The following is a 26,243-nucleotide window of genomic DNA, read 5'->3' as shown; positions in this document are numbered from 1 at the left end:
CATACCGTTAGCTTTCACAACATGTATTTGCCACAAATATTTGTTAAATACATTATTAAAGTATAATAAGGAATAATTATTAAAAATTACGTGGAAGAAACAAAACTGACCCTATTTTTTCTTTTTTCTTTTTTTCTTTCTAAAACACACATGATTGATGGATAGATACCTAATACCTATATTTTAGCTGTGACTGTATGGGGATGTAGAAATGTAGAAAAACAGACTGTAGGGTCCCAAGTCCCAAAATATTATCTATTAGCGGAGACCTTGATGTCTTTTGCTTTTATTGTCTTCTTTAATTTCTCATCTTCTGAAACGACCATCTGTTAACTAGAGTAATAGTTGTAATACAAACAAAATGTCTTACCCCAGCTACATTGCTCTTTGCAACAGATACCACTTTGAGGGGTAGTGAACGTGTGCCCGCTAGCTGTTTGAGGGGTTCCGTCCTTGGCAGGTGTCAGACTGACTACCCCCTGGGCCCAGCCGGCATGCTTGTTGCTTTCCTGGAAGGAGACAGAGACCTCCTGGGGGTGGGGTGTCCTATCCTTGCACTGTGCCACCCCCCACCCCCATATGGTCGGGGCCAGGGGCTTGGATGTGGCTGCTGAGGCCTGCTTTTCTCTTTGAAATTCCTCTGGAGCATTTTAATTAGCAAGGATTTATTGCTCCATTAATACTGCTTATCTTGGGAGGCAGGGTATCTTCCTACGTCAACCAGCGACTGACTACTCCTGTGTAATGGCTTGCTAAGGGAGCTGAGTTTTGCTTTATTTACCCAGATTGTTTCGGGCTATGGTAGTGGTGTTGGTGGATGAGTCATAGTGAGGCCCCCAGGGTAGGGGGGACCCCAAAGGTCCCCTAAAATCGATCATGGTACCCCTGCCCATCTTCCCTTTGCACATGGCATGGGTAGGGCCAGTATAAGTGTCCCTTGAGCCTGTTTGTCATATGAATATTTGTTGTCTGAATGAAACACTGTCAATGACCTAAGTGGCCACTGAGTCTTGGCCCAAAGGATCTGTGCTTCCGCTTCCAGGCTAAGGCTGTCCTCTTTCTTGGCAGGCACCGGAATCGGGGGAAGCTGAGCGACCTGGTGGCCGAGCACCTGGACCACCTGCATTATCTCAATGACATCCTGATCATCAACTGTGAGTTCCTCAACGATGTGCTCACGGACCATCTGCTCAACAGACTCTTCCTACCCCTCTACGTGTACTCGCTGGAGAACCAGGACAAGGTGGGGCTAGAGGCCTGGCCCCACCATGCCTGTGGGCTGAAGGCTATCTTCAGAAGGGGGAAGAATGGTCATCTGGAATAAGACCATACTTTTCAAGGGACCGAGGCTTTGAGCCTGAGAGAGATGCCTTTCAAAGCTTTTTTTTTTCCTTCCCTTTCATTTCCTGGGGGGCGAGGGTGAAGTGGAGAGAGGGAGGGTTAAGAGGGAGTGTGTTGGTGGGGGGGGTGCTTCAGGAAGCTACAAAAGTGAGTGAGAAAAGAACGGTGACACCAGAAGGGAACCTCTCTGAATTTAGATTTTTGATTGCTGTGCATTCTTTTCTTGATGTGTTCTCATCCCTGGTTAACTTTTTCTGATAGTCGCCAGAGCTCATTGTTCTGAAGAAGATCCAGCCAGCCACAGAGCTTGCACAGGATGGATGGGAAGGGATGGATGGAGCGAGCGCTCTTCAGAAAAGATTCCAGAGCAGTGACTGTCCACACTTAGGCTCAGAATCTTGTCTCGGTGTTGAAATACACATTCTCGGGGGCCCTCTCTCTATCTCAGGGGTTCAGGCTCAGTGGATCTGTAGTGGACCAGTGGTCTGCATCATTAACCTGTCCACCAGGTGGCTCTGAGCTGGCGGTTCTCAGACCCCACCGGGAGAGATTCCGAGCTAGGGAATTAGTTCTTCCAGAGCTAAGGGGCAGAGACCTCAGCAGGAGGCAGGGTGGAGCCAATTGGTTATTCTGCAGGGACCCATCCTCTCTGGCTGTGCCCCAAGGGTTGTAGCTTTCTTTTTGGAGGAGGAACATGGAGATTCTTTTTAAAAACAAGCAAATAGAAGAAAATTGCAACCCTAACTAGATCAGAGGCAGCTCTGGGAGGCAGAGAGAAAACAGGACTTAAAGTTTTCAGACTTGGGATCAAATTCTGCATCTTCCCTCTCCTTACTCTGTGGCCTTGGATGAGGCAGCTAACCTGCCTGAACCAGCGTCCTGATGATCATCCCAGGGTTGACGCAGGATGGGGCACATTGAAGTTCCGTACAAATGAGGGGCTTTTCTTTTTTTTTCTTTTTTTTTTTTTTTTGAGGGGCTTTTCTGAGGCCAGGGTGCCCCGACCCCTCCTTGCTCCATTTTGAAAGCTCTTCCTGAGAAGAGGCCTCTCCTGTGGGGCAGCGGACTCTGTGGCCCAGCTGGGCGAAATTCACATTCCTGGTAATTTAAGGAGCAGTTCTTCTCTTGGACCTAGCCTCTAATCCGTGACTAATGGTGAAGGATTTCTCAGGTGGAAAAACAGAGGCCTGGAGAATGATATTGGATGGGATTAGGTTACGAATTTGTTTTGCAGAGTGGACTTTTAACTAGTACCAGGAAAGAACAGCCTTAGGGGCATGGGGGAGATGGGGGACAGGGCACCTCCCCTTCAGACAGGTGGCTTTTGGGTTTCATGTATTTTGTGCTGTTCGCGTGTATGACTGGACCTCTCTCTGTCTCTTTACCCCAACTTTCAACAGGGAGGAGAGCGCCCGAAGATCAGCCTGCCCGTTTCTCTCTATCTCCTGTCGCAGGTACGGTTCATCGTTTACCTGTGTCCCCAGCCACATTCAGGGGTCCTTTGGAGGACCGGGCCACATCACCCTGTCTTCTCTCTGCATCCCACATCTTGAAGTAAAACAACAACATAAGGAAAGGTGGCAGTTTCTGTTTTCCAGACACAGAGTAAAGGGGCTGGTGTCTTGTTCATGGTAACGGGTGAAAATTGAAAGAAGAATGGAAAGTAAATCAAACCTGGCACTTAATGTGCTTGGTTTTCACCATGGGGACTGAGGTTTTCAAATAACCAAGGAGTGTTCTAAATACTCTAGAAATTTAGAGGTGTAGGTCTTATTCATGGCATTTTGAAATAAGCCCCAAACTGCAAGAACCAGTATGTGCATCCCTGCAGCAGCCTTCATTTAAGAAACTTCCACTAATGAGACTGTTTTTAAAGACTCTTGTGGTAGTTCGCAGATTACCTTCTGGAAGGTATCTTGTAGCAGCCTCAGTTCCCAGATTTGTGTCTTGAGCCAATCTGTCTGCCTCCCCCCTCTTAAACAAGTGTGTTTCCTTCTCGTAATTATGTAATATTTACAAGAAGGGAAAAACTCCATGGCGACCCAGTTACATAACTTTGAAAATATTTTTATTACAAGCAGTCCAGACTTTCAGGCCATCTCATTAGACTGTCAAGTAGTCAAACGTTTGACCAGAGCTCTGTTCCCACTTCTGCAATGGCGCAGGTATTTATTGGCTTTGCTGAGAGAGCGTCCTTCTGCTCTGGTCCCTGGGCCATTTGGCGATTGAGGCAGGGCTGAGAAGAGAGTTGCAGCCCTTGCGTCCTGGTGGTGGCAAAGCCAGTCGGGGGTCCGCACATGGCCTGCTCCTTGTTCCCCCTCGGAGTCCTGTCCTGGGGGATCTGTTTGCTCAGAGCTCTGCACCGGTGCCCACTCCTTCTGAATGCCCTTCTGTGTGATGGAGCTCGGTGCAAACCCCAGCATCTCCTGGCACCCTTGACTGCTGCCTCATTACAAATCTGCCCGAACCTCCTGCTTGGGATTCTGGGAGTCTGGCAGGACTTGCGCAGCCAGATGCTCAGCCACAGGAATCCCATGGAAAGCACTCCCAGGACCCATTAGCTGTTGGAGCATTGCGTGGGCAGTGTCCCCTCTGAGGGACGTGGGGTCTGGCCACGCCCTTTCTCTGAGAGCCCCTTGGCTCCTGTTTTCTTAGGGAAGGACTAGCAGCTCAAGCACCAGATGCCTGTTTCAGTGTCTCACAAAAAGCATAGTATGCGATTTGGCATCCTCAGCTGGAGCCACAGGGCCTATCCTCCCCTGCATTTTCAATTTAGCTTTTTCATGTTGCCCAAAATGTGTGAAAACCTCCAATCAGGTAGAAATCTTGTATCTTTGAGCATCCTTACAAATCATTTGACAAGCACAGCTGCAAAACCAGGAAAACTCACGTTAACGTTAGTGTGACCAGGGATTCAGTCCTTCTAGAAGTCTCCTCCTCGCCCCCGTCCCCCAGGCACCCAGTCCCATTTCCCAGATGTGGCAGCGTTTCAGTGTCTGGCTCTGCTTTTTTTTTTTTTTTTTTTTTTTAAACTATGTTTACGTTTCTAATAAATTTTTTAAGTTAAAAAGTTCAAACAGGTGAAAACCGGGTTTTCTACTTTTGTTTCATCTCCTGATTTCTGTCCCTGGAGACAATTGGAGGCACAGGGTTTTCTTACACCCTTCCAGAGACATTGTCTGCCAGGGGTTCTCAGCTGGGGGTGATTCTATGCTCCCTTCCCTCCCCCCCACCCCAGGGATGTGTGGCAACATCTGGAGACATTTCTGGTTGGGTAGAGGCCAGAGATGCTGCCAAACATCCTACAATGCACATGACAGCCCCCCACAGCAAAGAATTATGGCCACATGGTAGCACCAGGGTTTAGAAATCCTGTTTAATGTGTATGTAAGTAAATGCAAATATGCACACACCCTTTTTCTGTATAAATGGTGGGTACAGCACTGGTGGTGTCTTTATATTTTAAAACAAAGTAGCAGGTGTGTCTGAGTCAGCTTTGTGAGGCAGCTTTGAATACCCTGATTCCCAAAGCTGTTCTGAATGTTGGGCAACAGGGTGGGGTAGCAGGGCCATCCCGGACAGCCCAGCGTCTTCTGATCTTGCATGCTGGCACAACTAGGCCCATCTCTGGCTCGTGTGGCTTTGCTTCCCCACAGCGCCCATACCTCCCTCCCGCTGCCATGGAATCTTGGTGTGCTGAAACACACCACAGGGGTCAGTGCTCATCCCAGCGATGGGATCTCTGCGTAGCCAACCCTTTGCCAAGTCCTTGATTGGAACAAGATTCGCTGGCCCCTTCTTCCCGTCTAACTGAAATATTGGGCCTGTGCCTTCCAGTCTTAACATAATCAAATTTGACACTAAAATGCCTGTGGAGAGGAAGGAGTGTGCTGGTTTGGCTGCTCTTTCCTACGTTGTTCCACTTCAGCCGGATTTGGCTTCACCCAGCCATGAGGGACAGTCTAGCTTTAATGCACTTCCTTCCGCTGGGGAGCAGCCAGCCAAATAGGCAACAGTCTGAATGAAGGAGGGGCCGACCCTGGAAGGAGAAAGGCATAACTGGATTCTCCTAAATGGTACCCATTCTTTGGATTTTGCTTCCTGGGGATGGTTCCTTAATACAGGACCCAAGTAGCCCAACATCGTTGTTTCTGATTGAGGAAGGAAGAGGTGGAGAGATTGCATACTTTAATGCAAATCTGATGTCTTCTTTCTCACCAGGTCTTCCTAATTATACATCACGCACCCCTAGTGAACTCGTTAGCTGAAGTCATCCTGAATGGTGATCTGTCTGAGATGTATGCTAAGACCGAACAGGATGTTCAGAGAAGTTGTGTAAGTCCTTAGCGTTGGGACTGTTCTAGACCTTGATAAGAAGCCGCTGCTCATTTCATTTGTGCGTATGTTTCTCTAAAACCAGAAACCAACATTCTGCCTATAGGGCAATGATGATGCATAAGCTGGTCTGGGATTCAAGGAACCTAATCAGAGTTTTGAAATGTGTACTCAAGAAAATTGGGGCTGGGTACAGAGTGGATTCAATTGATCATATGTTATTGAACAGGGAATCGTACTGCTCTGGGCCCTAGGTTATGTATCTGTGAGGCACTGTTACGGGGACGGAATGAGAGACTACCTTGTCCTAGGCACAGATACCTACAGAGACCGGACACCTATGAATGACATGGGCCCCCGTGAGAGACAGTAGGGAAGGGTGGGGACTGTGACAAATTGGAGAGCATGTGTGTCCTTCCTCAGCAGCTGCTGTCTCACCCCCACCTGCAGTTCTGAAGGAGCATGGATGCAGTGTCACCTGGTTTCCTCACATTTCCAGGGAAGCTGGAAATCTGCATTTGGATGCAAACACTCCCAAGTTTTAAATGATCACCCAGCTGTGGCCTAAACAGAGCACATCTGTGGTTTGTGCATGTTTGTGCATTTTGTGTTCTGCTAAATGAAACTCCTGAGACCAGTGTTAGGATTTCTTCTGAGGTTTTCCCAGCTTGGCCCCTGTGTGTCTTGCCTGTCTTCCATCCTACCATCCTTCTCATATGTCCTGAGCTCCAGGCTCCCTCAGTACCAGTCCAGCTTGCTTTCTCCCCAGCGTGCCCTGTGTTTCTGCCTCCGTATCTGTGCCTTTACCGTACCCACAGCCTGGAAGGCCCTTGCTCCTAGCTCCCTCTCCTTAAAGCAACTTAAAGCAGCTCTGGCAGGCATCTTGTCTCCTTGTATCTGTTGCAGCTTGGGCTTGGCACATGTGTCTGAGTTGAGCACAGTGTTTCGTACAAAGGCTGTTTCGTGAGCTTTCTGTCTCTGCAACCGGTTTCTCAGGCAGTAGACACAAAGGTAAAAGGGCTAGGCTTGCCCTTGGGCAGTCGACTCTGTTGCCATACCTGAGCGAGCTGGCAGGTGGAGTGCATGCAATCCTGTAGCGTGAAAGGCCAGGACTGCCCAGGGTGCAGTGACAGGAGTCCCTGCCCTGCTGGTTTTTCTGGTGTGCGGCGGCTTGGCCAGGCTGTTTTGCTGTTTAAGGGAGTCTTAGAGCCTCTGAAAAGGTTCCCAGAAACTTTCTGTCCTTAGTGGTGGTGGCATTAGTTCAGCTGAATTGAATGGGGCCCTTTCATGGCCCCTGTCTGGCCTATCCCTTCTTTGGTTCATTCAACAAGTATTTATTAAGCTCTTTCTTTGGATCAGGCACCGCATTAGCTCTGGGGATATACAAAATCCTAAATAGTCTCTGTCTTGTTGGAGCTTTATAGTCCAGTAGGAGAGACAGATGTTGACCAAATATACAAACAAATGGACTATCGCAAGTCTTAGAAGTGCTCTAAAAGGAAGGAGTAGCTTTTGGCGAGAGGATGGAACCTAGAGGCAACAGGGGTGATGAGTATTGAATCAGGAAGGGACTCCCTTTGGGGCCCATGCCATGACACCATAGATGAGAAAACATGGAGCTGACTTGGTATTTATGGAGCCAGAGATATTTCTCCGCAACTTCTTAAACCCCCTCTTGCTGACTGAATGTAAGCAGCCGTGTGCTGACTCCGCAGAATCCACAGGGCTTCCTGGTCAGAGCTGCTGAGGGCCCGCCAGCCAGGAGCTCCTCTCGGGCACGTGGTTTCACCCCATTTATAAAACGGGGAATGAGTCCCACTCCAGAGGGCTGTTGGGGAGGATGGGAGGGAAATCCATCAAAAGTACGTGACCGGTTGCAGTCTGGCCCTCAGAGCTGTTTGATTTGGTCTTTGCAGTATTTAAAAGAAGATTTTATGAGTGACCAACTTTAACATTTAGGAAGTTTCACATAAAAATCCAGATTTTGGGATTTCGTTGAACAGTCGGAAGATCTGGTCCCCATTATACACGTGTTTCTGCAGCAAGCTCCTCCGAGGCTGCCCCCCCCCCCCGCCCCCGCCATCAGACGAGGCATGTGTTTGCCATCGGACGTGCCTACTCCCTACACAGCCTGCTGCAGACTTGTACACCATTTACGTTAATAACCAGCTGTGATGTGCTGAGTGCCTTTGGACTTTCTTTGGTTGCTGCTCCGGCTTTGTCCCAGAAAGTCTTCCTATAAGACATGTGGTGCCAAAGTTAGACTTGGTGGTCCAAGAGGTGAACGCAGAGATCTTTGGGGTGCTGGCGTTTGCAGGTTTTTTTCACTGCAATTGATAGGCATGCAGTGAATAGAAATAATCCTATCCCTGTGCTTGTTAGCCCCCAGTGGTCACATCTTGCAAAACTCTAGTACAGTATCACAGCAGGATACTAGCATTAATGCTTGGGGTTTGCAATTTGAGCAAAAGCAAATTGCACAAAGTTCCTGGTGACCGCCTAGCTTGGGATACCTGCCTCAATTGAACCCTCTAACGAGGAGTGCTTAAGAGATCTGTTCTTTCTCCCGTTGGCCTCCTTCTGGGCTGAAGTTCCTGCCTCCATTGTGATAGACCCCCAACTGCTCGTAATGGACCCCTGGACTGAAAATGAGATTGTTTTGAGCATGAAAGGAATTGCTAGCCCAAGTGAAAGTGTCAGCTTTCTGCTTCCGGGTATCGCCTTTCCCTGGGTGCAGAATCGAACTCTGTTGTGTTCGGATGACCGCACTTGAAACTTGGGCAGAGTGGATGTGAACCCCACTTATGACTTACTTGACAATAGTCCTGGTAAGATTCGCCTTCCTTCCCTCTGAGCAAGAACGGTCTCCTATTGTTTCCTGCCTAACTCGGATGTGGTTTGATCATGCTTGTTTTAAGTTTCTTGATCTTTTTTAACCTACTTTCTCCTTCCCGTAATTTGTAGATAAGTTACTGGTATTGCTTCATTTTTACCAGCAGACCTTTCACAAAACCAAACCAAAATTGAAGAGAGAGAAGTAGAGGGAAGAGCAGAGTTATTTGAAAAGTCTGTAATTTAGGGTTAAATTTAAAACGCATCAGCATGGTTAGGTAAATGTCTAATTGAAATTCATCTGTGCATTAAAATCATATGGTTCCTGCTGAGGGCTAGTTCTTGCTATAATTCTAATGCAGAGCAGATCCTGTTTCTTGTCGAGGGAAATAGAGTAAGAGAACACTAATCCTGAAACTGCTAACATCTTGTTATTTTTGCAACATGAACATATAGATGAGATTATGGGATATGCATCATTACCTACAGGTGCTTTTTTTTTTTTTTTTTTTTAAGGACCTGTTTTCATTTTCCACTTCTGTGGAATAGCTTACTTCGTTTTGCATTTCTTCAATCTGTTTCTTCAGAGATGCGGTGGTGCACAGGAAAGGCATGACCCCTGGTCTCACTGGGCTTCCTGTGCCCAGCAAACAGAGGGGGCCATATATTGGAGATGAGATGCTGGCATCACCTGTACAATCATGGGCTTGCCGGAGATGCTCAGGGGCACTAAATGCAGGAATCAGCAAGCTGATGGGTGAACTGGGGGTGGCGTCACAAGGGCTCTCTTGATGTTCTTAATGACTCTCAAAACAGAAATAGCTTCAGAGTCTGACTCTCGCATTCTCTTTGCTCAGAGGCCGGCTTTGGGGGAAGAGTGGTAGAGTGGGGTGCCTTTGGTACTGTTCTGCTTCCGTCCTTAAGGAATAGTCTAGTGGAGTGGACTCTGGAATCAGGCTTCCAACTGATTAAACTGCTGCCTACAGAGAGGTGGTCAGCATCCTCACCTTTGGGACAAACAAGCCTATTCTGCCCCAGGATTCTCAGTCTTTCTTCTGAAGTTACAGCCAGCCAACCACAGGAACACACCTAAGCGTGTTAAGTATTTGCAGTTTCCCGAGATTGAATTGGGGGCTGGCTAAATTGCAGGGCCAGGAATGCACAGAGCTCAGCCCACTGCCACCAAATGACAACAGTTAATATTAGCGCTATCACTGTCATCATTGTCACTAACCACCTGGCCCTGGTTGTATGGCGCCTCCCTAAGGGGTGCTCTAAGGGTGCCTCTACATTAATCATACGGTTCTGATAAGATTGGGCCCCCCAAATCCTGGTTCCTGGTCTTACTAGATAGGTCTCAGGGCAAGTTAGTCTACCTCCGCAGACTTGTGTCCTCTGTTCTCCAATTAGAATAATGGACATGGGTCTGCATAGAAGATTAAGTGCAGGGTAAAGTACTTCTCCTAAAGCCTAGCACACATCAAGACCTAAATATTAGATACTATCATTACAATGACCTTCGTATCTAAACCCCACATCCCTTACTTGGGACCTCCCTTCCTGGGATGATTAATGTAGAGGTACCCTTAGAGCACCCCTTAGGGAAGCGCCATAAGACCAGAAACAAAGGCACTGAGGGCCAGATGTTAGCGACAATGATGACAGTGATAGCGCTAATATTAACTGTCATTTGGTGGCAGTGGGTGAGCTCTGTGCATTCCTGGCCCTGCAATTTAGCCAGCCCCCAATTCAATCTCGGGAAACTGCAAATACTTAGCACGCTTAGGTGTGTTCCTGTGGTTGGCTGGCTGTAACTTCAGAAGAGAGACTGAGAATCCTGGGGCAGAATAGGTTTATTTGTCCCAAAGGTGAGGATGCTGACCACCTCTCTGTAGGCAGCAGTTCAGCCAGTTGGAATAGTGTCCAGATTCTCTGGCAATCCAAAAGAGTAAGTGCACACCTAAAACATTAGCTACCAGTTCTCTACATGACACCTGTCTTTTCTGAGAGCCAGGTCCTCAGCTAACAGAACACTCATCCAGTCGTGGTGTGTGGAGCCAGCATCTGAGAAACTAGCAGCCTGGCTCCTCTGGCTTCTGTGTGTGCAGAAGCAGGGCACTAATCATTGGCTTGGGTCCCCGGGTCACTGCTGCAGGGCTGTCTTTCCAAACCGGGCTTGAATCAGACAGCAGCCGAGCCTCCTTCATATTGAATGCATCATGCTGAGTAGCCCCTTTTGCAGCCCAAAGTAGAGTTCCCCTGAATCTTTCAGTGACCATGACCTTACTCGTGACCCCTAGTTAATCAATGCTGCTTCTGAAGCACACACATTCTTCTTCCTGAAAGTGGTAAGAGGCTTCTGGGAGAGGGTTGGTGGTGCACACCGAAGGAAGAAATAGACCACTATAAATCAAGGGCCTTAATTGGCACCGATACAAACAATCCCACAAGAGAATTGGAACTCATTGTGTATTCTCCTTTTCTTGCGGGGCCATTGTGGTCTGTCCCGTAACCCCTGAATGGAATGCTAGCTCCCAGTCATCCTTGTGGCCTGCAGAAGTATTGAGTGTGGCAGTGCTGATTCATGCCTAAGAGGATGTGACAGAGTGAGAGAGAACCCAGAGTGCACCACGTTCCCCTTAGTAAGTAGGGTGTTGTCATGGTGAGAGACCCCTTAGAAGCAGTCACCTCTTCCTCTCCCCTGCGCAGGTGCGGCTGGACAATTGCCAGAAGTCCCATCGCATGGAGGCTCACAGACGGATAGCCTTTAGCCAGGGCTGCAGGTGACCAGAGGACCAAGGATGCTGGTCCTGGTCCAGTGAGCCAGAGGAGGGCCCAAGGTTCTTGGGGTGGCCATAGATTAGGGGAGCCAGCAGGGGGGAGCAGAGTGGGCAGAGTGGGGGTGAACCAGGGGTGGACAAGATTTTGTGGCTCAGACCCTTAGATGGCTTTTGTGCAGTTGCCTGGCAGCATGTCAGAGGCTGGGGTGGCGTCCAGGCTGAGGACTGCTTGCTCCCTGGTATGAGATAGTGTCCTGCCCTGTGCTCAGTGGGGACCATCCCTAGTCTGCATTGAGCCACTGGTGAACTCCTCCAGGTTTCTGTGAAAATTTGGAAAATGGGGAGGGGGGCGGTGGGGGGACAACAGAAAGATGAGGCATCCACTACTTCCGGTGTCTCTGCCCTGGGACTTCATTAGTTTTTATCAGCCACCTGGCCCCTGGGGGCATTTGAGTTTTTTAACCAGACTCTATGAGTTTCTCAAAGCTGGGTCTGCATTACGTATTCATCCATCCATCCATCCATCCATCCATCCATCCATCCACCCACCCATCCATCCATCCATCCATCCATCCATCCATCCATCCATCCATCCATCTATTTATTTATTTATTTATTTATTTATTTATTCATTCATTCATTCATTCATTCATTCGAGAGATAGAGACAGAGGGGCAGAGACATAGGCAGAAGGAGAAGCAGGCTCCATGCCGGGAGCCTGATGTGGGACTCGATCCTGGGATCATGCCCTGGGCTGAAGGGAGGCGCCAAACGGCTGAGCCACCAGGGCTGCCCCATATTAATCTATTTAATACACAATTACTGGACAGGTACCCCACATTCTTTTGGCACCCCAGTGCAGTAGGAAACAAAACAAAGGCCCCAGACCTCCCAGAGCTTCTAATGCAGCAGGAAGAGAGGAAGCAGGAAGCTATTAGTAAACACTGTAGCATGTTAGAATATGAGAATGCTTTAGAAAAGCAACAGTAGTAAAGCAGAGAAGGGGTGGCAGCACTCAGAGGCTGGAGTGGGGTGCAGTTCTCCATTGAGTGGCCTGGGTAGGGCTCATTGGGAAGATGACAATTGAGCATAGATGTGAAGGAAGTGAGGGAGTGAGTCATGTAGATTGCTGCAGGAAGAGCACTTTGGCCGGAAAGAGCAATCAGTGCAAAGGCCCTGAGGCAGGAGCATGCCTGGTGTGTCAGGACTAGCAAGGAGCAGCATGGCAGGGCAGAGCATAGTAGGATGAGGTCAGGGAGGGAACAAGCTTCTGAAGCATGTGCTGCCTTTGGAGCCATTGGGAGATTCTGGAATTTAGATCAGAAGAAATGGGAACGTCATAACCTTTGTGTCCCCAGTGTTTAGCCTGGATCCTGCAGTAAATGTCAGTTGCCTTGAAATAATGAACTTTATGAGGGAATTGAGTGCCTTGTATGTACCAAGCCAAGGAGGTCCAGTCTTGGTCAGTGCCACAATCCTCTAGCTGGGAAACTTGGTTTTGCTCAAGGTGCTTTGTCTGACGGGAGGCTGGGGGCGCTGCACACCCGTGAGAGAAGGGCCACGCCATTCAGTTCCATCTCCGGTGATCCCACGGTTTAATGACAGTGTGCCAGGAGGGGAGTGGTGTCAGTCTACTCACTGCCCACTGAAGACCACAAGCGAGGCAGGTGGGCAGATCTCATCCCGGGAGACAGTTGGGCCCCCCCCTGGAAACCTCTAGCTTCATGAGCAGAGAAGGGAAAAGAGCCCTGCAGGATTTTTGGCTTATGTGGTATTGCCCTGGGTGCCACTACAATGATGGCTCATTCCCTAGTAAGAGTGGCGCCCTTCTGTTGAGCACTTCCTGTGTGCCAGGCTGGCTGGCTTGCTCACCCCTCTTCCTCCTCCCACATGTGTTTCTGGAGTATCTACATGTTCCAGGCACCACTGTGCTGGCCTCGGGATACAGGACAAGCAAGACAGACAAGGTCCCTGTCCTGACATTCTGGTAGAGGGAAACAGTAAATAAGCATGTCAACACAGATTGAAGATTTGAATCTGGGAAGAAACAGAAACCAGCTTTGGGAGATGAAAGTGAGGGAAGGCCTCCCGGAAGAAGTAGCCTTGTTGGCTTAAGGGCTGAAGGGTGAAGAGCTGAGTTGGGGGTCATGAGGGCAGGCAGTTGTGATGGGCAAGGTGTGGACAGTGGTGAGTCAGAGACCTTGGTGGGGATGAACTGGCTGGCTAGGATCAAAACGGGGCCACTGTGCAAGAAATACTGGGTCAGGGGATCCCTGGGTGGCTCAGCGGTTGGGCACCTGCCTTCGGCTCAGGGTGTGATCCTGGAGACCCGGGATTGAGTCCCATGTTGGGCTCCCTGCGTGGAGCCTGCTTCTCCCTCTGCTTGTGTCTCTGCCTCTCTCTCCATGTTTCTCATGAATAAATAAAATCTTTAAAAAAAAGAAAGAAAAATGGTTAGTGGGAGAGGGGGGTGCGTTTCTCATCTTGTTCATCTCCTTTGACATCTTCTTTTAGGCTCCTGATAACCCAGAGAGTGGTATTAATATTCTTTGCATAAGCAAGCCGATGACCTCAGAGCTTGGGTGATCATCCTGTTGCCCCCCACCCCATCACCAGGGGATCGCAGGCATCCAGCCCCAGACCCCCATGCTGCTTCTGTTTCTTGGCCTTCTGTCACCATCTGCAGCAGTCACTCCCGTTTAGCATGAGATGTGGGCCTCTGGGCCAACTGTTTGGGGTAACTAGGAGTTCCCAATATTCCACAGTTACCTCTTTCTAGAGAGTAAGATAGAGTAAAACACTCTTCCTGAAGAAATACCCAAGTGTTTAGTGTGTTGTCATTTACTGAGAGAGTGTATTTTATTTTACATGAGCCTTGGATGCACCTCTTCCATCATAAATATCTTGCAATTAATTTATCCCCCAGAACTCATTAGCTTTTGGTTGAATGCCAGGCACGGCATTGACGGGACATACCAGGCAACCCCACCAGGTGTTGAGAGGGACAGAAATGATGGCCCAGGTGGAGAAGCTCCGGGGATGAGATGAGGCTGGTCTCTTATGGGCCTGGCAGCACCAAGAGCTTGTTTTCGAGGCGGTTCCAGCACCATCTTGCTGTTACCTGCTGCATTTCATACAGTCACAGTGCCCAGCATGTGTGCAGTGCGAGTCCTCTGAGCTCGGATATCAATGGGCATCTCTTTACTTTTTGCCTCTGCAGCTTTAACACTCCCTGATAATTGGCCAATTCGTGGAGAAGAATGCTACGCTCCTCTTGTTAATGGAAGTGGCCTGTTAGCTCTTCACATTCCTCCCTGATGGGTTTTATTTTCCCCATTACATCTGGCAGCATGTCCAGCTGCCACACTGATGTGGTTGCAGTTGTGTGTTCTGCACGTCTTGGCCTCAGCTCAGTAGCACTGGGTTTCTCAGTGTTGGGCATATAGTGCGCACCTCTGTATCATCCTGGCATCTGTGCTCTCTGATGTTTGCTTGTTGATCTCGGCAAGTTATCAGCCGAGCTTCTCTTCACGGCCAGTTGCAAAGCCACATGCTGTTGGTTATGGTTGGTGCATGCCTGGGTCGCCATGACCCCCTGTGACATTTGGAGCCCTGTGTACATGAGACAAAATGGTCAGTCATCACACTGTGTGGGCAGCCGGAATGATGGTCGGGTCAGAAGGCTGCCTCATGAGTGGTAGGTATGTCAGCCATCCCTGAGCTTTTGCTGTGCTGTCCACCTGCTGCTCTGACAGGTGTGACTGAGGCCTGGCTGGGCCCTGAGGTCTGCCCTGCAGGGGGCTGGCCCACGTTGGCAGGCTGACAAATGCTCACTGAAGGCGGTGAGTGCTGGAGCAGTGCAGTAGAGTCATCAGGCCTGTGGGGATTGAAACCAGACTCTCTGGATCCAAATCCTGGCTCTGCCTCTGCCAAATGGGTGACCTTGGGCCAGTCTTTGCCCGCTGCAGCTCCCTCCCTCCCCTGGTCGCCTGTTAGAGGATAAAGTGAATCAGTGTACATATTGGGTTCACAGCAGCACTGGGTCCATTTCTGATGCCCACTGGGCATTAGTGATGGTCCTTCGTACCGGGAGACAGGTAATTGGGCATTAGTGACAGTCCTTAGTACTGGGAGACAGGTAAACAAGGAGGTGTGCTCCTTTTTGGCACCACATAGCCCTGTGGGGCAAGTACTACCATGAGGCCCATTTGGTGACTGTGGGAACTGAGGCCCTAGGAGAAGGTGGTGAGCGGCAGGACACTGAGCCTGGGCCCCGGCCGCCCCAGCACCTCTGCCTTTGTGCTGTATGCTCTGCAGGCCCAGCCCCTGACGCTGGGGATCAGGGAGGCTGGCCAGGGGCCCAGGAGCGCTTTGAGGAGGCTGAGTCCAGCCCACTAACAAACCAGAAATCCAGCGAGCAGAAAGTTTGTAGGAGCCAGGGAGCCAAATTTAAAACAGAATGTGATTGTTTTTTAGAGGTTAGCCCCTCCCCTGCCATCTCTTCTACCCTGGTGATCCATCTGCCAGGGGTCAAAGGTGAATAAGTATTTCTAGAGTGTCTCTTTGTGGGAGGCATTGTGCCGGGCATGGTTGCACTCAGGATCTCATCGTAGCTCCATGGCAGCATGCGATGGAGCTGCTACTGTCTCTCTCTTACTTATGGGGAGACAGAGGCTCATTTGGTCAGGGCCCCTGGGCCAGTAAGTGAGAATGAGGTTGGACTTGGGTCTACCCTTACGTTGGGCAGGTTTTGTTAGCGTGGCCTGCCTCCTTGCTCCTAGTTCTCGAAGAGCACTGCAGAGCTGTTTGAACAAAAGGATTCTAGCCGCTTCCTCAGAAGGTGAGCAGGCTCTGCCTAGGAGAGTGTGGAAGGTGAGCTTTCCTAGATCATGGCAATAGCTCCTACAGAGCCAGAGCCAGACACCGGGGCCATGTCACCTGTCTGAGCCCTTGTCTGCCCCCTCTAGCTGCCAGCCTCTTTCTTCTTCCTTTCCCTCTCAGCCAAGATTCTTCCCAGAGCGGCCTGCCTGCTGTCCCCATGCTGCTTTTCCTGGCCATTCCCTCCTTCCTCCCTCTCCCCCGAACCATTGAGTGGGTACAAAGAAACCCATTGAGCAGCTTGGATCTACCAGGTACAGAGGCAGGGGTACTCTGACAGCGCTGCTCGGGCCACGAGCACTGTGAACCCCCATCAGGAGCAGGTGGCTGGAGGGGCCATCCAGCTGGCTCAGCACCACCCCGTGGCTTGCTGTGTGCCTGCTGCTCCCTGGGGAGCTGGCCAAGCACATTGTGTCCCGGGGCACCGCTGCAGTCACCAGGCACACCCACTCCCACCCACTCCAGTGATCCGGGCCTTGACAGAAATAAAGGGTGAACGGGCCAGAGCTCTGAGCTGGCCTTCCTAGCATTCTCTCCTCCCAAGTGTTCTCGTGAACTCCTTTTCTACCATTCAAGACTTGGACCAGTCATTTCCTTCTCCACGAAGCCCTCCTGAGCTTCCCCCTCGCCTCCGCCTCCCCCGCCTGGCAGGGTTCCTCACTCCTTCCTCCGTGCCCCCAGAGTCCACGTGGATGCACGCCAGAACCCTGCCTGCTCCAGGCTGGTCTGGGAGCCCCGTGCAGGCAGGCCCAGGGCTGCTTTCACCCCTGGTGTTTGGTCTGGCTCAGTGAGTGAGGTCAGTCCTGTGGTGACTGCAGTGCATCCAGCCTCCAGACTTGTCCCATCTGCTCCTAGCTTGTCCTTAGGGTGTTAGGACAATCACTTTCACTGTCGATTCTGTAGGTGAATGTTTTTTCAATTGAGGGATAACATAAAGTTCAGTAATCAGGTGTGTCAATGGCTTTGTGCTTATGACTGTGTGTGTGTCAAGGCAGAAGACATTTCTCGCAGCTTGTTCTCCGTCTATAACCTCCTCCTCCTCCTCCTAAAGGTGTCTTTTTTTTTTTTTTGTGAAATACATATAAAATAATGGATTACCTATTCTTAAGTATACAGTTCAGTGGCATTAGGTACCTCCTTTAAAGGTACTCTTGACATTTAAGTGGCATTGGTAATAACTTTCTTGGGGCACAAGGACTGGATGACATAGAGACGACTAGAAAAGAAAGTGAAAGTTCCCCCAACCTCCCTATCCTCTTAAGAAGGGACCACTCTCTGGGGCTGGGGCGTCTGTAACCTTCTAGACCTTGCCATGGTCACCATCATTTACATATCTATCCACACAGGAAAACACAATTCAGATGGACATGTTTTAATTGATATATTTTTTTGTTTTTTTAATTGTAAACAGAATCCTGGATGGGTGGCTCAATTGTAGCTTGATTGTTTTTATTTTATTTTATTTATTCATTTGAGACAGAATGAGCAGAGGGGAGAGGCAGAGGAGAAACAGACTCACTGAGCAGGGAACCCAACTCGGGGCTTGATCCCAGGACGCCGAGATCATGACATGAGCCAAAGGCAGATGCTTAACCAGCTGAGCCACCCGGGCGCCCCTGCAGCTTGCTTTTTCATGTGCACTCTGCATGTGGCCTTTCTAGGATGGGGTGCCCCCAGACCTAATGGAGGGCATTCTGTTTGACACCTGGGGTATTTCTGTGTCCAACACCAGGGCCTTAGGTGTTTGCGTCCTCCTTCCTGACCCCTTGCTTCAGACCCCCCTCGCTGTCCCTGCAGAGCTGACTCTCAAATCCTGCAGCCCTAAAAGCCCTTAGTTACTTCCAACCCCTGGGGAGTTACCTTCTGGAGTATTTTAAACAAGGATGGAAGCCTTAGGGTGGTGGGGTGGAGAGTAAGGTGGAAGCAGACACTTCAGGGAGCAGTTCAGCCCTTGGGCCACCCCTGAAATCACATTGCTGGCCTTCCACTGGCCCTGACCTCAGAAGCCAGCCCTAATGGCCAGCCACAGAGCCTAGGCTCCAGCTGCATTCTCTGGATAACTGGAAGAATCTGTGCTGTCAGCAAGGACGGCCCCATATCTCCACACTCCTCTTGGCAGCTCAGGCTCCAGGTCCCTGGGAGATGAGCCCTTAGCAAAACCTGAACTTGCGGCATTTGGGAACTGTACACCTGATTCGCATACATGGTGTGCTCGCTTTATGAGAATATAAACCCAAAGGCCTCCTGAGTTTTGACTCTGAAGTGAGCTTTCCCCATTCTGCGCCTGCCCTTGCACTGTGCTAATCTCCTGAGGCTGTCAGGCTCCTGGTTTCTTCCATCCCTCACTTTCCTTCTTTACTGTTCTCTCTGTTGCTTTGGGCAGTATGGGTACAGGCAGCCATGAATTCACTCAGTAGCTGCCCATTGAGGTCCTGCCCTGCTCCAGGCACCTGGTTTAGTGTTGAGAGTATACCCGAGGGTAAGGTGGATGGGTCCTTCTCCTGGGGGCCTTCCATCTGGAATATCTGGGATTGTCCACTGTCCCACAGAGATTCCTGGAGGCCAGCAGCCAGGAGGCTCTTGACAGGAGCAGAAGGAATGTTCATGGATCTCTGTTTACATTTCCCAGCCAAGCCCTGTCTGCTTCTCCACAATCAGGCTTTTAAATATAAAAGAAAAATGAAAGGAAAAATAAAGTCCAAAATTATAATGTCCAAATGATTCCTGATAATTTTTTTTTAATTAACATGCATACAGGATTAGAAATTTCAAACAGAAAGGTCTAGAAATAAAAAAAAAAAAATACAAATGCACTTGTGTGGGTGTGCACACAGGACCACCTGCTTTTTCTTATCCCCCAAAGACTAAATCCCAAGACATTCTTAGGCCACTTTCGAGGAAAAGCTGTTCACAGCATCACGTGTAGCCCTTGTAAAGCTTTACTTGAAGGGCCCCCTACTGAGCTCCCTGCTCTTGCTTTTCCACTCTGGTACCAATTGTGTATGCACGCATATAGGTACAAAAAGATCTGGGTCTCTTTAACATGTTCGTGGATTCCCATTCTATGGTCAGACTGTAATTACCTAACTACTCCCCTCTTGATGGACATTTAGGTTATTTCCAGCTGTTCACTGGGTAGGTTGCATTTTAAAGGTTTGAAATTTCCCCAGTAAACATGTCCTCCCAATACCTGACCGTCGAGAAAAGCAGATCCCTTTGGAAAGTTTTAAAATTTATTTTTACAGTTGACTCTTAGCCTTTTTTTTTCCTTTTTTGTTAAGGAGGCAGGGAAAGGAAGGTGACTCTCATATGTTGGATGCTTACCAAAAGAACTTTTATATTCGAGATGACATTTAGTTCTAGAAGGCTGGCGTTATCTGCACTGTGTTTTAGACAAGGACCCTGATGCTCACTCGGAGAGGACCCACACAGCTCATGGGAGTCCAGCTGGGGATCGTAATGCCCTGAGCAGCCCAGGACACACACTTTCACTTCCCTTTATTTTAGCACTTTTGTACATCCAAGTTCATACAGAGCTCAGGGAGAATTTTCTAAGTCCGTCCACGTGAATTTTTGCTTGGACCTTCTAACTGGGTGATACTTTGCTCTGCATTTAGTCTCAGCTTTCTGTTTCAGAAAGCTTTGATTGTGGTGTTAATCTTGGGACCCTCGACTTCCTGGGTTTGAGGCCTTCAGCAGAAGATGAGGGGCTGTGTTCGGTCACACAGCATCCTAAGTGGACTCTGATGGATTCTGTCTGTCAAGTGGCACATGCTCAGGGTGCTCCCGCCTCTGGGCTCTCAGCCGTTGGCGTCTGTAATGCGCTATCTGGGTTTCCTGGGCAGTAGAATCATATCTCAATTTATCTGTCATTTTTGTGGATGAATAATCCAAAGTGAGTAAATAAAAATTAATGTTCAGATTTGGATGCTAATTTAGTTTCCAATTAGGTTTTGTTTTGAACGATATTGAAATTAATCTGTGCTCCTTGAAGACATTCCACTTAAGCAAAGTATGGTGGCCCCCAGAATACAGCTGGCGGTTGGTTGGGGGTGAATTCAGAAGATGGATAAACTGTATCAAGATAATGGAAAAGTTTTCTTTAAAACTTTCTCTTTTTTTTTTTTTTTTTTTTAAATGACAAAACGATGTCTGGACCTCATCCAGACCCTGAAAAGAGAAAAATACTTCAGTCAGAATCCTGCCCCAAACAAATCCATTTTCTTTTGTCTTTGTTCCCTTCTGGACCTGGTCCATTTGTATGTAAATACTTTTTAAAGGGTACTGAGCATCTAACTGAGTTTGAGCTCCTCCTGAAGCACCCTTATTTCAGGAGGAGCTTGGGCTTTGGGATTGGGCAGACTTAGTTCCCAGTCTGATGCGTGGCTCAGGAGCTGTGTGATATCCGGCGAGTCACTTTGCCCTTTGGAGCCTCTGTTTTCTCATCTATAAAATGGGAGTGGCGATCCCTTGAGCTCATCTGTGTTACCTGGACTGAGATACGGCTACGTGTTTCCCATAGGACGGGGCATGATCCACAGGCAACACACTGGCCTTTTTCATTCTCTTAGAAAGCCTCCTGACTTCTCAGAGAACTTTCTTTGGGGTCAGCTTCCTTTGCGGATGAGCTTTAACTCCTTGCTGGTGCTTGCCAAGCCCCTTTTCTACAGAGCCAGCATTTGGCTACATCCAGTGCACCTTTTTTTTTCTTATTTTTATAACAGCAAGATATATTGGTGTTCCATGTTCTGTAGTGGTATACAGTTTCTTTTAAAATAAATGTATTTAAGCTAGAAGTTAATACCACCAGCGTGCTGTACTTAAGACCTAAGTTGGGTGGAGGGTGTGTGGGTTTGAATCCCAGCTCTGCTGTCTCCTGGTCCTTTGACCACAGGTGGGTCATCCACCGCCTCTGAGCCTCAGTTTTATCGTCTGTAAAGGGAGTGAAACAGTGAAACAACAGGACGACCTCATGGGGTCATTGTCAAATTCAAGTGAGATAGTACAGTCAGCGCCCTTAGAGAGCATCTGGCACAAGCAGGGTACCATAAAAGTGCTAAGAGAGGTGTGTTTCCTAGGCAAACGAGTGACCTTTGGGAAGCACAGAGCTAGTGTTGCTGACTCAGGGCGGCAGGCAGTAGATGGTAGCTGGTGCTATTGTTCTGATGATTTAACAATGGTGGTGTTAATCATAGTCACGATGACAACATGGGAGGTTGCCTTTTTTGTTTTGGAAATAGAATTTCTTGGGGCCACAGCACTCAGGCAGCTTGATGATAGTGTCCCGTGAGATTCCAAGGTTCCAATCCGTGTGTTGACTTCCCTAGGCCAAGCCCAGCATTCGGTGCTTCATTAAACCCACCGAGACTCTAGAGCGTTCCCTTGAGATGAACAAGCACAAGGGCAAGAGGCGGGTGCAGAAGAGACCCAACTACAAAAACGTTGGGGAGGAAGACGATGACGAGAAGGGGCCCACCGAGGATGCCCAGGAAGACGCTGAGAAGACTAAAGGTATTGAGGGTGGTTCAAAAGGCATCAGGACGAGTGGGGAGAGTGAAGGTGAGTGCGCCCGCGAACACCACCCTGCTGCCTGCGCTGTGAGCCAGGCTGTCACTTGTGTCTAGTCCCCGTTGTGTGTCCGTGGGCACTTCCGTCCATTCCTGATGCCGGTGTACCTCATTCTGTGGGCTCAGCCCTCCGCAGGCAGCTGTGGGCAGGTCCACTGCAAGGCCTGCCCTCATCGCACGGGTGATCCAGAGCAGGGTTCTTAACTTGGAGCCGCATGCCTCGGTTTCCCCGTTGGTAAAAAGAAGGTAGCAGATAGTACTTACTCTGTGTTTCCGAGAATTAAATGCATTAATACATGTACCGTGCTTGGAGCAGTGCCCGACCCGTGTCACAGGCATTTACTGACACTACTGCTCTCATCATGTTTATTGGAGTTTTTATTACTCCCCATCACCTGCGATTATGATTTTTGACACAGTCATTATTCCTAGTGCACTGCAGGAAGAAAACTTGTGTTTAATGAGATTATGTATATTTAATAAGTCTTTTTTTTCCGGAATCAAATAATCAAATATAATCCCCTAGATAATCTTACATCAAGATTTATTCAAAGTCCTGTCTGTTTAGAATGAGGTACACCTGGCTTTGGGGCATGTGTGCTCAGTAAGCAGAATCATTCATTCCTCTTCTTGGTTTGTGTTGGGGATGATTCTGGTTTAATTTCCACCTTCCTCTCGCTTAGATACTCACACCTCAATCTGGAGAGCACTGTCTGCTCTGGAATTAGGCAAGCTTTATCTGTGCAGTCTCTTGTGTCATGGGCCGGGTGCACAGCCACACAGATGGGGTCTTGGCCACGGCCCTGCGCACTCAGAGTGGAGCAAGGGCTGGGGTGGAAGTGGGTTGGGGGCTCTGCGTGCTGGACACGAGCTCCCACCACACCTCATGGCACAGACACGGGCTGTCCTCAGCTCCTACTGCAGGCTATCCTCCTAGGCCTTGGTCTGGTGGTGTCTGCTCCAAAGCCAGCTGCCCTTAGCCCATCAGTCTGGACCATGTGAGTCCCTAGTCCACGGTGTCTGAAGCTGGAAAATGCAGTAACTCAGTAAATCAATGACTGGGAATCATTTGTTTTGGGGAGTTTGCTGTGATTATGGAGCTGAAACCCGCCCCCTTCCCCACCCTGCTGGCCCCATTCTGATTTTCTTGGCAGTTCTCAGGGAATGACACGATCACATTTCAATAAGTATAACCAAAGCATCTCTCTGGTGCCACCCGGCCCTCTTTTTAAGGCTGAGATCCCCAGCATGCTTTTCTTTTTGTTTAAAGTGCGCAGTCAGCATTTGGCGTAGGCATTCGTTCTTGGCTCAGAACACGTATGCCAACAAGTATCACTTTGGTGGGGAGGTGAGGGGCAAACGCAAGGTAAGCAAGCCTTCTTAGTTTGCTTATTTGTATCTTTCTTTTCTTTTTTAAACTCAGGAGAAAATTGTCTGCTTAAAACCTGGGGTTTAGCTGTGCTGTGGCCACACTGGGCAAAAGGAGGAGGATTTCACCCCATTTTGTACTCTGTGTTCTTGTCGATTTTGTTTTGGAAAGATGCTACCTCTTTCATTCCAGTCCTTTTAAGGGCTGCTGTCTAACCAGGCCTGGCCATGACTAACCCTGGTGTGGACAGGGCAGGCTTGGCCACAAACACAGTCAAATGAGTCAGCCTGGAGGCCCAGTCCTGGTGTGCGGGGCTCCCGTGGCTCGGCCAGGCTACTGTGCCAGCTCACTATTGAGATTGGGGTGATGGCTCCCCAGATGCTGAGCCTCCCTGCCTGGTACAGGGGGCAAGGGGAGAAACGTTCATCACCAGCCCATAAAAACCTGTTTTCTGGATGGCTACTCGGCCAGGTTGTATCAGACAAGGCCCTGGGATCTCCTGGAGGTTTTGCTTGGACAGTCGATGCTGATGTTAGAGCTTGGTCGAACATGGCTCTCAGTGACCCTCTTGTTGTTTCAGTGCCCTCCTGTTTCCCTGAACACACATTAGTTATTCCAAAATATTATGGACCTAGCATCTTCCCGCTCAGCTCAACATAAATAAATACAGCTCTCACAGGCCTGTCCAGCAGAGACCCCTAACTGGGCTGCAGCAGCTTTCATGTGAATGGTGTCCTTGATCTCTTAGTTATTTTCAGATTTAAGGTACAGTTGGTGGGTATTCTCTCCTTAGACTGTGTTGGGGTAATAGCATGCAGCTGTTAGCTCCCGTGACTTGGAAGGGTATAGGCGACAGCATCAATACGGCAGATGCTAAGAAATGGGATGCTGCCTTACAGTCATGTCTGGGTTTATTGCAAGCCTTGAGTGGCCTCCCCGAGCCCTGTACCTGTTTCCTCGTGTGGAAATGGAGTATGAAAAGGTGTAATTCATGTGATGTTTTTTTTCTGTTTTTTTTTTTAAATAAATGTATATGTTAGAATTTTTATGGTTATAAGAGTTAGGAATTCAACTCAGACTGGCATCAAAAGGGCAATTATTGTTCATGTCACTGGAAGGCTTGGGCAGGTCCAGACCTGAGTATAGATGACCATCAGCAGTGCCAGGCTCACATCCTATCAACTTATTACCAAACTTCCCATCAGCTTCCCCTCAGCTGCAGCTCTAGTCTAGGGGCTGATGCTCCGTGACACTGATAGGCCTGGCTCACCCACTGCTGTAGAGGTGTGTTCTGTGCCGGTTGGGTCACTTGTTGATCCTTTGATGACTCCCTCAGTTTAAAAAAGAGGATGTGTTTATCAGAAAGGGGTGTGGTTGTTGACGCAGAGGAAACAGCAGATGCCCCCCTAGAAAGCCACACTGTTTCTGTGTGCTCCTCACGCCCCTCAGGGCTGTCTGCTCCCTTGCTCTTTGGAGGTGGCTATGTGGCTCTTTCCCCCTCCAGAGTATTTTTTCCCCAGCAAGCTTCTTGCCTTGTCCCTAGATCTAGAGACTTCTTGTGATGTCCTTCTTGTGACAGACAGGCACACGTGACTCTTGAGCGAAGAGATGCTGGCACCAATGCCCCTGCAAACCCTGCCATCCCCATGTTAGTGGGGAAATCTTGCCTTAAAAAGGTGACATATAGAGCACTGGCATAAAAAGGCATGTGGTCACAAGTCACAATTTTGCCATGACCTGATTTAAATGTGGCATTAACATGTTCTTTTTCTACAAATGCAACCAGAATTCACACCTCCTCCACATTTAAGCCCAGACAAGGAAGTAGTGTGAAATGAATGTGTGCCTCTGGACCCTCTGCTCTACTGCAGGCCCCAAGTGACGAGTGACTCATTCTGAAACCAAGAAAATCACAGGGCCCCTAAATTTGCAGAAATTGCACACTAAAAGGCCAGAGAAGAGTGCCCTAATGGCCAAAGCCAAAGAAGTGTCTACTCAGTGCTCATTCTATCTTACCTTTCTCTTCAGTCTGAAAGGACAGTTGTCTCTTTTTGGAGTCGCTTAGAGTAGTAGATTGATAAACAGACCTAGGACAAGAGAAAGATGGCTTGGACATCTTGTATGAGGAAAAGGGTTTAGCTTTTGTTTTTTTTCCCTATGGAAAAAGAATGCACTGATTTCCTGGCCTGAGGTTGAAAACCTGCTCTTTTCTTGCATCCCAACAAAGGCACAGGGTGAAGAAGACAACTCTCACTCTGAACCTGCCAGGTCAGCTGGGAATTGAGGGGTACCCGGAAGTTTGGAACTCCGGCTTTGGTGTTTTTGTTTTGTTTTGTTTTGTTTTAAGTCTCTATTGAAATGAGATGGAACCCTGGCCTCATTTCTGGCTCCTCTTAAAAACCCAGAGCCAACCCCACGGCTGGCGGAGTTTCCTGATTGGGATGAGCCATGAATCAGCCATTGGGAAGTTGGAGTCTGAATCCTAGACCCTGGAGGGGCTGCTCCTGAGCAGCTCTGTGACCCTCGGCAAGTCATTGCTTCTCTACCAATTGGGAGGCCTTCACGATGCCCAGCCCTCAGCTTGTCAGAAATGAGAACGTCTCTGTCCCCACACTTAACCATGTGATTCATGAGCACTAAAGGCGAGAGAGCAGAGTGAGGAGCTTGAAGGGGCCTTTTGGCTTGGCTGGAGGGACTTGGTGGTTGGGCACCCCCCACCCCCTACTGCAAGTTTCTGTGAAGCCTGGTTCTCTATTAATTTGTATAATGACTTAGTGAGGTGGGTGAGTGTGTGTGTGTGTGTGTGTGTGTGTGTGTGTGTGTGTGTGGTGGGGGACAGCGGGAAGGGAGAGAGAAGGATATTAGGAGGCTGGCCCGCCATTGTAAAGATGTGGGAGTGCCACCTTTTCAAATGGGCTTAACTTGTATAAGGAACTTCCCAGAAAAAAAAAAAAAAAATCTAAATTCAACCTTGTGCTGTTCAGGGAAGGCAAAACACAAAACAAAGGAAGAGGTTCCCCCCAAATCCTCAGCTCATACACACCCTGTTGTTGCCAGGAGCTATTTTCCTCTTGAAATCTGCTTCAAAGCCAGCCAATAGCATACAGTCCTTCCCTTATTTCCTAGGTAACCAGCAAGGGC

The 26,243-nt window shown here is 49.0% G+C and overlaps 1 protein-coding gene across 10 annotated transcripts in view; it reads left to right on the top strand.

The window, feature by feature from the left end:
- Window positions 1-26,243, top strand: part of CLEC16A (C-type lectin domain containing 16A) — a 196,460-nt gene that overhangs the window by 27,229 nt on the left and 142,988 nt on the right. For 9 of the 10 annotated variants that reach the window (XM_049111392.1, XM_049111391.1, XM_049111389.1 and 6 more), the window contains exons 7-10: window positions 1,069-1,243; window positions 2,742-2,795; window positions 5,563-5,676; window positions 21,494-21,725. In XM_049111392.1, coding sequence (XP_048967349.1) covers window positions 1,069-1,243; window positions 2,742-2,795; window positions 5,563-5,676; window positions 21,494-21,725 — 575 coding nt within the window. The remainder of the gene's footprint in view (window positions 1-1,068; window positions 1,244-2,741; window positions 2,796-5,562; window positions 5,677-21,493; window positions 21,726-26,243) is intronic. The other variant, XM_049111390.1, reaches the window with a different exon arrangement.

Source organism: Canis lupus, chromosome 6, assembly GCF_003254725.2.
Source record: "Canis lupus dingo isolate Sandy chromosome 6, ASM325472v2, whole genome shotgun sequence".
NCBI classification, from domain to species: domain Eukaryota; kingdom Metazoa; phylum Chordata; class Mammalia; order Carnivora; family Canidae; genus Canis; species Canis lupus.
Note: the sequence above shows the minus strand (reverse complement) of the source record. Positions and strands in the feature narration are given on the sequence as shown.